This window comes from Natator depressus, chromosome 2 (assembly GCF_965152275.1).
Source record: "Natator depressus isolate rNatDep1 chromosome 2, rNatDep2.hap1, whole genome shotgun sequence".
NCBI classification, from domain to species: Eukaryota; Metazoa; Chordata; order Testudines; family Cheloniidae; genus Natator; species Natator depressus.
In genome coordinates, this window is record NC_134235.1 from 260,661,530 (window position 1) to 260,674,086 (window position 12,557).

At 39.7% G+C, this 12,557-nt stretch overlaps 1 protein-coding gene across 1 annotated transcript in view; it reads right to left on the reverse strand.

Annotated features, from left to right (window-relative positions):
• SMARCC1 (SWI/SNF related BAF chromatin remodeling complex subunit C1) overlaps positions 1–12,557 on the reverse strand; it is a 184,487-nt gene that overhangs the window by 159,436 nt on the left and 12,494 nt on the right. Inside the window, exon 2 of the mRNA XM_074946484.1 lies at positions 5,054–5,173. Coding sequence (XP_074802585.1) covers positions 5,054–5,173 — 120 coding nt within the window. The remainder of the gene's footprint in view (positions 1–5,053; positions 5,174–12,557) is intronic.

Genomic DNA, 12,557 nt, shown 5'->3' on the forward strand with positions numbered 1-12,557 from the left:
GGGACAATTATTTTCTGCGTCTGACATATGACACTCCTGTTAAAACCCCCTCAATCATATTAGCCTTTTTCAAAACAGCATTACACTGTTGACTCATTCAATGTGTGATCCACTCTAATCACCAGATCCTTTGCATCAGTACTACCACCTAGCCAGTTATTCCCCATTTTGTAGTTGTGCACTTTATTTTTCTTTCCTAAATGAAGTACTTTGCACTTGTTTTTATTGAATTTCATCTTGTTGAATTCACACCAATTATCCAATTTGACAAGGTTGTTTTTAAATCTAATCTTGTCCTCCACAGTGCTTGCAACCACCTCCCAGCCTAGTGTCATCTGCAAATTTTATAAGCATATGCTCCACTTCATTACCCAAGCTATTAATGAAAAATATAGACTTGTACTGGACCCAGGGCGTCAATGACCCCTGTGGAACCCCACTAGATACGCTCTCCCAGTTTGACAGCAAACTATAAATACTCTGAGAATGGTCTATCAGCCAGTTGTGCACCCACCTTACAGTAATTTCATCTCAACCAAATTTCCCAAGTTTGCTTAAGAGAATGTCATGTAGGACTGTCGAAAGTCTTACTAAAAGGTATAACATTTACTGCTTCCCCCGATCCAGTATGGCTATTACGGCCCATAACCCTCACTCCCCATCAGTACTTGGCATGGGCAGGGGAAGCTAATGATCCAACCAATGGAACAAATTTAGTAATGAATCCTGGTCACATGCCACCTGAGGCACGTTGCACATATGTTAAGAAGAAAACCATATCGAAAAAGGAAATTAGGTCAGTCTGACATGATTTGTTTTTGACAAATTCATGCTGGTAAATCCTTAGAACCCTATTACCCTCCAGGTGCTTACAAATTGATAGTTTAATAATTTGTTCTAGTATCTTTCCCAGTATGTAAGTTAGGCTGACTGGTCTATAATACCACAGGTCCTCTTTGTTCCCCTTTTTAAAGATAGGTACTATGTCTGCCATTCTCCTGTTTTCTGGGACCTTCTCAGAGATAACTGCTAATAGTTCCAAGATTGCTTAAGCCAGTTCCTCAAGTACCCCAGGATGAATTTCATCAGGGCCTGCTGACTTGAATACATCTAAATATTCTTTAGCCTTTCTTTCTCTATTTTGGCTTCTATTTCTTCCCCCTCGTTGTTAACACCGTGGTTTTGAGTATCTGGTCACCATTAACCTTTTTAGGGACACCTTGAAACAAAATAGTCATTAAACACCTCAATTTTCTTGATATCAGTTATTAGATCTTCTTCCCTGCAAAGCAGAGGTCCTATACTTTCCTTTATCTCTCTCTTGCACCTAATATATTTAAAGAACCACTTACTGTCTTTTATGTCCCTTACAAGGTGTAACTCATTTTGTGCCTTAGCCTTCCTGATTTTGTTCCTACATTACTCCTGGGGGGATTTTGTACCAAAAAAATTAAAAATTCTACAGATTTTATTTGTCAAAATAATGCAATACAATCATACCAGTTTCAATTGTTTTGGTAAGTTATTTAAACTACAATACAGAAAAAAGTCACAACAACTATTCAGCATTTCCTAAACACATGAAAGTTAAGTTGCAAATACTTGGTAACTAATATCCTGCATTCCACTTATAATCCTGGATTTTCATTTAAATTACATTACAGAACACCAAACAGGAAAAAAAAAAAAACAACAAGCAGAATATCATTTTAAATTGCTCAGACTTTCACACATGCAAGTCATACAGTTTTGCTAATCATTGTCCTGGACCTAGATGGGTACTTTGGGAAGTGCTTGGTTCTAACATTGTCCTAATGTTTTATTGACTGCTTGGTAAATGTTTTATTTACCCTCAAAAGTCTTTTTTTTTCCCCCAATGGGTAAGTAAAAATCTAATCCTATTGTACCTTTTTCTGGGGTGGGCTATGACATAGCCTCAGAGGTCTGGTACACCCCATCACAGATTCCTTTTTGATGTTCAGGTCATTAAAGAGCTCCTTATGGAGCCATAGTGGCCCCTTTCCATTCTTCATCTCAGGATAGTTTGCAGTTGTGTGTATAATACTGTCTGCCTGAAAAACTACCAGATGTCCTGAACGACTTTTTCCTTTAGATTTTCTTCCCACCGACCTTACCTACCAGTTCTCTGAGTTTGTTAAAATCTGATTTTTTTTTTTTAAGTCAATTGTCCTTATTCTGTGCTCTCACTTCTTCCTTTCCTTAGGATCATGAAATCTATAATTTCATGACCACTTTCTCCCAAATTGCCTTCCACCTTCAGATTCGCTACCAATTCCTCCATGTTTGTCAGAATCAAGTCTAAAATAGCTATCCCTCTGATTACTTCCTCCACTTTTTGTAACAAAACATTGTCCTCAATACATTCCAAGAACTTACTGGAAATGTTATGTTTTGCAGTATTACTTTTTCAACAGCTGTTTGGGTAGTTAAACTCTTCCATTACTACCAAGTCTTGGGGTTTGGATACCTCCGTTATTTGTTCTAGAAATGCCTCATCCACTGCCTCTTCCTGATTTGATGGTGCATAGTAGACCTCTACCACGACATCACCCCTATTTTTTAACCCTTTTATCTTTCCCAGAGATTCTCAACTGGTCTGCCTCCCACTTCCTTCTGGATCTCAGAACAAGTGCATATATTCTTGATGTATAATGCAGCACTCTTCCCCAAGCCACCTGGAACAGGATTCATACATACTGTAGAACATAATGTATCAGAGGTGGCCACTGAGCCCTGATCTATGAAAAATAGAAACAAAGGAGTGGAATGGATTAAAGAGATAAAGGAGAATCTCAGTATTTGTTTTAAAAAGGAAGTTTCCAGCTGTTTTCCTAATGAAGATATCCTTGAAAAACAGAGATATAAACCAATCAGCTGGGCTCCACTTCTGCAGCAGGAAGATTGCATGGGGCTGGTCCTGAAGATCCCTTTCCGTGTAAAAGTTTTTGTAACAAAAACCAAAAAATGTTTATTTTGTGAGGACCAGCAAAAATTTTTTTTGCAGACTTACTGCTAAATGCATCTCAGATTGATTTATTTATTACAGTACCTGAAGCGTACAAGGCACCATTTCACTTCAACCAATCAAGGGGTATACCATACCACACATTCCAGAATTGAGAGCAGAACATCAGCTGGAGATTTAAAGGGTCCATTAGGTCTCATTTAGTCTCTCTCTAAGGGGTCAATATAGGATTGCTTTCTAGAGTATGGATAAAATAGCAGAGAGGACTCTAGTTTTAAACTGGAGAGCATGCTTCAGATTTTAACATTCTTTTCCAGGATCACTAGTCAGGATATTTGTAAGTTTAGAGCTGGCTGTAAAATTGCACAATATTTCCATTGAAAATCCATTTTCAACAAGATTTGGCAGGAAGAGTTCTCAGGTAAAGGATGTAATTACTGGGGAAGTCGGGGGAGGAAAAGAGAGAGCGAGAGAGCGCGCGCGCCCCCCAGATCCAGGATGTTCCCATAAGCCAAGGGAAATCTGTTGATTATATGAAGCTATAACCACAACTGCATATCTGGCAAGAACTAATTTTAACCATGCAATGTACTAATCCATTTTTTGCTCCTAGAAAGTAGAAATCTTTTGATTATCAATTTAAGATGTTATAGTAGGAACAAGTTTAAGAGACATCACATGATTCTACATTCCAAGCCACTGGAAACACCATACATAGGAATGGTGAGGTAAATAAAAAGCTTAAATGTACAGTTCAATCACATATTGTTTAAAACAGAAAGGTGTTTGAGTCTTAGAAACCTGCACTAAAGCAAAGAAATACATGTATCAAAGTTATATTCTACTTTCTTTTAAAAATACACTTCATTTGAATCCTTTTTTAAAAAAAAAACAAAACCTATAGAACTCTAGAGCAACAGTTTGTGACACCATCCAGCTTGAACATTACAACCTACATTATTCATAACCTTTGAGTTACGCAGCAGCTCTACTCCCTGGTGGGTGGGTGTGTGAGACAGAGAGAGAAAGAAATCTAGACTTGAGTTATTCAGACCCTAAGAGTGTCTGCTTGCAAAGTGGGTTCTTTTCCAAGGTATGAAATGGTAAATCTGCTACAGAGTTTCTTGGATGAAACACACTAAGTCCAAAGTAGATTTAGCTTCAGCCATTACAGTGCCCTTTATATTCCCCCAGATGATTATGATTTTGCAATTCAGTTTTCCTATTTTTAAAAATTATTTTTCCTCTCCCATTTCAGTGTGTGAGGCCAGCACAGAGGAGAAACTAACTACATAAAAGCAACAGTGAAATTGTCCAAACAAGTGCACTTTGTAAACCAACTGGAAAAAATAAAGATTTTCCTTATAATCTTTCAGTGACAGTAATGGGGGGGCATGGATGAGTGTTCCTATTGCACTCCCCGTCAGTATCTGGCCCAAGCCGGGGAAGCTAATGATCTGACCAGCGGACCAAATTCGGTGATGAATCCTGGTCACATGCCAACTGAGACACGCTGCGCATATGCTAAGAAAAAGTGACAGTAATATTAAAGTGCTATTTGCAATACTATCAGGGAAAACAATGTCTGGGCAGATGAGTGATTTTTAAATTGATTGTATCCATTTAATAGTGTCTAATTAAAACATAGCCACAATTATGAGGAATAAACTGTGAAATCTGGTAAAAAATTTTTGACCAAAGTTGAAAGTTATAAAGCTATCAGTATTGCTGATAAAGATCAAATCCAAGTTATGGTAAAATATTTCCAGATTTGACCCTACAAAAATTACTATGCCATCTGAAAATTAAAACTACTCCTCACTTTCAAATGAGCTACTGAATATTGAAATGGCAGGATGTTTTAAGCTTAAAGCTTGTTTCACAAGACAGGAGGACCCAGCTGTTCGCTCATCTGCATTAAGCATTGACAGCGACTGTAGAACAGCCACAGATCTACCTTCTCAGCTGGAACTGTGCCACTGTGTCATTTGGCAACAAAAATATTGGATGAACAAGAATGAAGTATACTGCTATAATGGCAGTCGCTCTTGGCATTCAAATACTCACAGGAAGTTTGGTGAAGGCAGGATTGGTGACATGTTTCCCAAAGGCATCTTCCTGGAACTGCAGCAGCTGCACCACCAGCCCAGCCAATGTTTTATTGGTCGGAGCATCTGCCTGAACGTACTGAAAGACACAAACACATACTTACTGGAGATGGGGGAGAAAGACAGTACAATTCCTTTGGCAATTCAAAGACCAATTCCAGCAAGCTTCAGGGCACCTTTTTTTTTTTTTTTTTTGCGCTAGCTTTTAGACTCATATAATCTTTAAAATACATAAACAAAACTCAGTTTTAGTTCTCAGGAACTATGCTTTCAATCCCAAATAAACCACACTGCCATAATCCACGAGAGGGGATAAGGTATGTATTTCTGTAATACAGCTCATCATCAGCAAACAGTGGACATTAGTCTATTTTTGGCTTTTCATTATTGGTTAGTTTTTAGAATCATGGATTTTACGTTAACAGTCATTTAATTGTATGAAATGCAGCTATGTTAGAATGGTCATTATAGTCAGCCACATTTACAAAATCTTTTCTTTCCTGCTTATTTAGTGTATTGCTTTAGACTGATTCATGATAACCTGTACTTTAATATCTAGTCTAAGATTTGGCAAATATCTGTGGATCGTTATTAATTCACTGGATTCAATATTCTTCAGAAAAGGATTAAATACTTAATTAGAGATAGAAATCAGATTGAGTTCTAATGCTAATTCCAGCCCTCAGATATATATAACTCACTAGGAAAACACTGTCTTCTCTCTCGCAAAAGAATTACCCTGTGTATTCCACATTAATTCACTAACCTTTAGTGTATTCATGCACAATCAGGAAAAATATACCCAGAAGACCAAATTTCTGCAATTTTGCAACAATCTACAATCAGGTACTTTTTCTCCAGGATATATTTATTTCCCCAGGCACAGTACCTCAGTGTATGACCAGTTCATACATAATCTGAGAGGCTGTTAGTTGGTCAGTAAACAGACTAACCATTGAGCCATTTACCTGGTGAACAACTAATATAATAGCCAACCAGAATGCCTTATATCTTCCACTGTTTCTGTCTAGCCAGACTCCTATATATACTTCTCGTGGAATTCTGTGCCAAAAAATTAAAAATTCTGCACACAGTATTTTAAAATTCTGCATATTTATTATATTTGTCAAAAATAACACAATATAATCACACACATTTCAATTATTTTTGGTCATTTATTTCAAAAGACCTGTTATCAAGAATGTCTTTAACAATACAGACAACAAAAAGATTCAGGAAATGTTTTTTGACAAATAGATTCCTTACTAGGCATATTAATCCAGAACTCTGAGTACTAATTCATTTAAACTACAATATAGAACCATATTTCCCACACCCCTCAGAAGCAGTGCAAAGGCTTGGGGTGGTCACGGGTAACGAACTTGGGAGGGTTGTTGGGTATGGGTGGGAAAAGTATGGAAGAGGGTTATTTTGGGGGGGAGAGAGAGGACAGATTTTTAGGGAGCTTCCCCCATGCAGACCCTGGCTGACTCTTAGCCTCTCCCATTTAGTCAGGCACATCTGCCTGTCCCCATGTTCCTGCACCCCCATGTGTCTTTGCACCCCGTCCATGTGCCCCTCCACCCCCATTCAGACACCTACTCCCCACATCCCCATGTGGCTCTGCACCCCCTTCTCATGTCCCTATGAGGCTCTGTACCCCCTCCCCGTCCCCATGTGTCTGTACCCCCACCCAGCCATCCCTTGTCCCTATGTAGCTCTGCACCCCCTCCCACACCACCATGTGGCCCTGCACCTCCCTCCCTCTGTGGCTCTGTGCCTCTACTCCCATTCAGCCCCTGCCCCAGTCTGTCCTCCCTCACTAGCCCTTATAAGCCCCTGTCTGACCCTCCACCCCCAGCACACCACGCTGTCTGTCTCCCCATGGCCCCTGTCTCCTAACCTGGCCCACTGTTAAGAAGACAGGCTCTCTCTCTTCCCTAGCTGGCAGGGAGCTGCTGCTTTGTTCTATCGCCACAGCGCCCTCTGGTGGGCAAAACGTGGATCTGCAGCAACATTTTGGCAGAAGCTTTTTTCTGCACAAAAAATTAAAAATATGTGGGGCTCATTAATTATGCACATGCGCAGTAGCACAGAATTCCCCCAGGAACGTATATATAGAGTACCTTGAGAAGTTCATGAAGCCAGAATAGTTACATAACAACCAGAACTCCTACAAATATTTCTATTTTTTGTTAAACCATTCTGTTACATACATCAGGCACTGGTCATTTCAATTTAGCCTGTAAAATAATCAAATAAAACCCTTTAAGCCAGTTACTAAAGTAGCATGTAAGAAGTGATGGATACTGTAAAGGGTATGCAAAAAGAAAAGTAGTACTTGTGGCACCTTAGAGACTAACAAATTTATTTTAGCATAAGCTTTCGTGAGCTACAGCTCATGATGAAGTGAGCTGTAGCTAACGAAAGCTTATGCTCAAATAAATGTGTTAGTCTCTAAAGTGCCACAAGTACTACTTTTCTTTTTGCAAATACAGACTAACACGGCTGCTACTCTGAAACCTGTAAAGGGTATGGGTTTCTCACCATGAGACTTCAATAACTAAATACTTAAACCTGTAAGTGACTTAGTACAGTAACTCCTCGCTTAATGTTGTAGTTATGTTCCTGAAAAATGCGACTTTAAGCGAAATGATGTTAAGCGAATCCAATTTCCCCATAAGAATTAATGTAAATGGGGGGGTTAGGTTCCAGGGAAAAGTTTTTCACGAGACAAAAGACTATTTCTGGTGAAAAAAATGTGTGTGTGTAAACACACACACACACACACACACACAGAGTATAAGTTTTAAACAAACAGTTTAATACTGTACACAGCAATGATGATTGTGAAGCTTGGCTGAGGTGGTGAAGTTAGAGGGTGGAATCCCAAGGAATGCCTTACTGCTAAATGATGAACTAGCACTCGGTTAACACATTGTTGTTAATGTGGCTCACGCTCTACAAGCAGCACGAATTGAGGGAGGGGAGACAGCATGGCCGACAGAGACACACACCCTGTGTGTGGGAGAGAGAGAGATGTGCATTGTCCCTTTAAGTATGCCGACACCATTCTAAGTACATTGCCTTTAAAAAGCTCTCTCCATCCAAAGCCCTGTCCCGTCCCCACCCTGCTCTATATGGAGAAGGGGTAAGCAGGGGACAGGAGTAGGGGGGAGACGGACACCCTGACATTACCCCATCTCTTCTCCCCTCCCCTGCACAGCAAGCAGGAGGCTCCTGGGAGCAGCTCCAAGGCAGAAGGCAGGAGTAGCACATGGCAGTGGGGAGGGGAAGGACAGCTGAACTGCCAGTAATTGATAGCCTGCTGGGCAGCTGCTGCACAGGGAACTTAGGGGAGCAGGGAGCTGGTAAGGGAGCTGATGGAGGGGCTGCTGGTCCACCCTGGTTCCAAGCCCCCACCAGCGAGCTGCAACGGGCTGCTCTTCCTGCAAGCTGTGGACAAAGCAGGTGGCTGCCAAATGTTATAAGGGAGCATTGCACAACTTGAAACGAGCACGTTCCCTAACTGATCAGCAATGTAACAACGACAAAACGTTAACCGGGACGACTTTAAGTGAGGAGTTACTGTACTAGCTGTAGAAGCAAGGCGGACAATATCTGGAGAATGAAGTTTTAATGATTCAAAGAATACGAACGACACATGGCAGCACAAGATTCCCCAAGTTGCCTCACTTGTGTGTGTGTGTGTGTGTGTGTGTGTCAACCACGACACAAAAAGGGCAGATGGTTTCCAACCTGTTCAATTATTCAATTCTCTGCCAAAAGGGGAGACATTTGTGGTAATTTTGTAATGTGGATAGCTTCCCACTATAAACTAGAAAGGTCACCAAACCATTTCATACAGGCCACCATAGAGCGCTCTCTCCTAATTTGGGCTGGATTCTATCAGGTGACCTAAAAGAAGGCAGCTTTGTCTGTTAACTACTCTATTTTCTGGAAGTTTTAAGACTTATTTAACCAAGAAGGAAAGCACTTCATAACATTCATTCAGTGCTGTAAGCGTATATGGCTGTAAAAGAGGTGACAAACTGCTGCTCCTACAGTTTAGGGCTTAAAACCGAAAACCTCAATTAGTGTTGCTGAATCTCTTCATTTTACAACTGTTTAGATGAACAAACAGGGTTGTGCTGAATCATCAACAAAAACCCTGCAATTCCCAGAAAACTGAGCCAACCGTGCACAACAAGTCATCACTCTACCTTGTCCGATTTCACATAACATTTTGAACTTTCAGTTTAAATAGTATTCTTCAACAAGTATCAACCAGATTGCACAGGAAAAAGTGTAGTTAAAATGCGCACTACTAAGCTACAAAGTTAACTTGTACAGTAGTTAGTGTATGGAACTGACAGCATGGGAAGTCAAGTGTCAGATGTTATAATCTTGTTTCCATTCTATTTGAATAGAAGTTTCGGAAGACAAAATATTTATTCAACAAGAACAGCATGTGCACACATGTTCAAGAAACAAAGCTGGCAGGTCTAATTTTAGGCCTACCAGCCTCAATAGCACCTAAGTGGAGTAGCTTACCTGTACTTATCATTTTATCGGTTAGAACATATCCTCTCACCCTCAAAAGCAGTACGTAATCTGCGCATGCCAAGAAGAAAAATACTACCATTTCCAAAAAGGCTATTTTGTGGATGATCTTCATCCTGTCTAAAGGAACTTCCTTTATATAAAAGTGTTATTCAATAACAGGACAACCTTAGTGACCATGAAAACCCATTTCACAAGGCAGATCAATTCTGCCATCTCTGGTTCTTGTGTCATTGCAGTTTGACTGCATCTCAAACCAGTTTTATTACTGTTTAATTTCCCTGAAATATGTAATTTAAAATGGTTTGAATACTTTTTTAAAACTTTACATAGTGCATTAAGTTTAAAGTGTAAAAAGTGAGCCAACCCTTAAAATTTCTAAAAATAGATAAGTATGAAGTGCTCCTTGTACAGACAGACATTCTCTTCTGTGCTTCAGTTTTTCTGTGTCTAAGGCCACATTAAGAGTCAGTAACCAAAGTAGGATTAGAACTCTAAACATTTTGACTCCACAATCCATGCTCATTCCTTCAGATCATATTGCTTACCAGCACTCAGAACAAGTTGCATTTTTTTTTTTTGTTTCTGAAGCATTCTTCAGCCTACTGTAACAAAACTTAGAAAATTAAAGAGCACAAAATGTAACCTCACTCCAGAATACCAATATTTAGAAAAAATAAAATATTCTTAACCTTGATTATTATATATTTTTAGCTGCTACTTTAGTTAGAATTCCAGTCCCCCCGCTCCCCCTCAGGAAAATGCATCTGGGGGTTTGGATATATTTTGAAGAGTACATTTTTTTCACTCTTATTTCTTAATAGAGATTTGTGAATCCCACTCCCACCTCACACAGAGTTAAGTTAAACTTGAGGGCTGTCAAGTTGTTGGAAAAGGAAATAATCAGAAATAGAATATAGGAGTCCTAATGCTGTCTCAGATTTGCTGTGTTACCTTGAACATGGACATGTCATTTAACCTCTGTGCCTCCATTTCCCCCTCTACAATAAGAGGATAGAACACTTTGCTACATCAAAGGAAAAACTTTGAAGGGTCCTCTCATTCACTATCTGAAAAAGCTGTACAAGAGGGCCTTGCTATGGGCTTTTGCCAGCAATATTAATCCAACCAGATTCTTATTTGCCAGCTGATTCATAGTTGATTTTTTGGGGAAGGAGACAGCAGTGAAGCTTACAAGAATCATTCATTTTCATATTACTTTCACCCATAATGAGCAGAGGCAGTGTATGAGCCTGCAGAGAAGGAAACACAATAAAAAGTTTTAGAGTAAGCTGCCCTAGGGCAAGGTCTATGCCTTCTTGTGTGTTTGTAAACTCACCCAGCAGACTGTTGGCACTACAGGAAACAATATAAGACACATGCAGAAATAACACTAAAATGTCAGATTTGGATACAAAAGCAAGGAAACCCAACTTTAAGGCCACCACTATCCTTAAATAACTCAACTGTATGTTGTAGCACTTTCACACAAAAGACCACCACTTTCCTGACAATTAATCATAGCTGGACTCAATGATTTGAGCTAAAAGCAGAACAGCAACAACAATACTAGATTTGTATCTTTAGCTCCTTTTAAAAAAAAAAACTGATTTTCAGATTAGCTCAAAGGAAATTAGCAGAGAAACACTTGCTAATTTAAGGTTTCAGAGTAACAGCCGTGTTAGTCTGTATTCGCAAAAAGAAAAGGAGTACTTGTGGCACCTTAGAGACTAACCAAATAAATTGGTTAGTCTCTAAGGTGCCACAAGTACTCCTTTTCTTTTTGCTAATTTAATGTTCCAATGGTACTGATAAGAGACTATGAAACAAATATGGAGATGACAAGTTTTTCCAACCCAGATACTAGTAGCTAATGTGAAACAAGTTGGTCTCAGTCTACAGGTACATGTCACAAACCACTAAAATTAACACTTTAACAGCTGCCAAGGACTGAAACAACATGGGACATCCCTCCAGGTCAGGGTTGCGGCATGTTAACAGAACTGTGTGGGGGAAGCTGGCACTGCTGATGTCTGTGCTCTAACTTTTGTGGCTACATAGCAGACTTTCAGCACCACTGCCATCAAGCCACTGTTTCAACCAGCACAGAGGCCCCTTATTTAAAATTTAAAGGAAAAACAGAAACCTTGTTTTAGTAAACAAAATTAGTCTATTGCAGTAGTAAAAATCAGACCAATCTGAAAAACAAAATTTTGTGGTTCAGATCACTTCAGATTCAGTCAGAATCCCAAATCATACCCACTAAACACACTCAAAAGACAGCCAATCCTCATGTTGCTTGCATTCTGAGGCAGCACACCAGCTGTTTACCCATTTGTTTTTATTGCAGATCTCCACCATACCATCTGTCAGTGCTTTTTGTAGCCACCAGAAGCACTGAGCACCCGCAGACTGCAGCTAGACTTGGAGGTGCTTAACATTCCTGAAAATCATGCCCAGGGACTACGTCTTTGGTCTGAAATCAACACGAAATTCGATTACGACAAGTACAAAGTACTTTACTCAGGGAAGAAAAAATCAAATGCACAACTACAAAATGGAGAATAATTGGCTAGGTAGTAGTACTGCTGACAAGGATCTGGGGATTATAGTGGATCACAAATTTAATATGAGCCAACCATGTGATGCAGCTATGAAAAAAGGCTAATATTGTGGGGTGTATTAGCAGGAGTCTTGTATGTAAGACACAAGAGGTAACTGTCTTGCTCTTACTGCCACCGGTGAGGCCTGAGCTGGAGTACTGTGTCCAGTTCTAGTTGGTACACTTTACGAAAGATGTGGACAAACTGGAGAGTCCACAGGAGAACTACAAAGATTAGGTCAGGTTTTATAAACCTTTTCTATAAGGAAAGGTTAGGAAACTGGGCATGTTCAGTGTC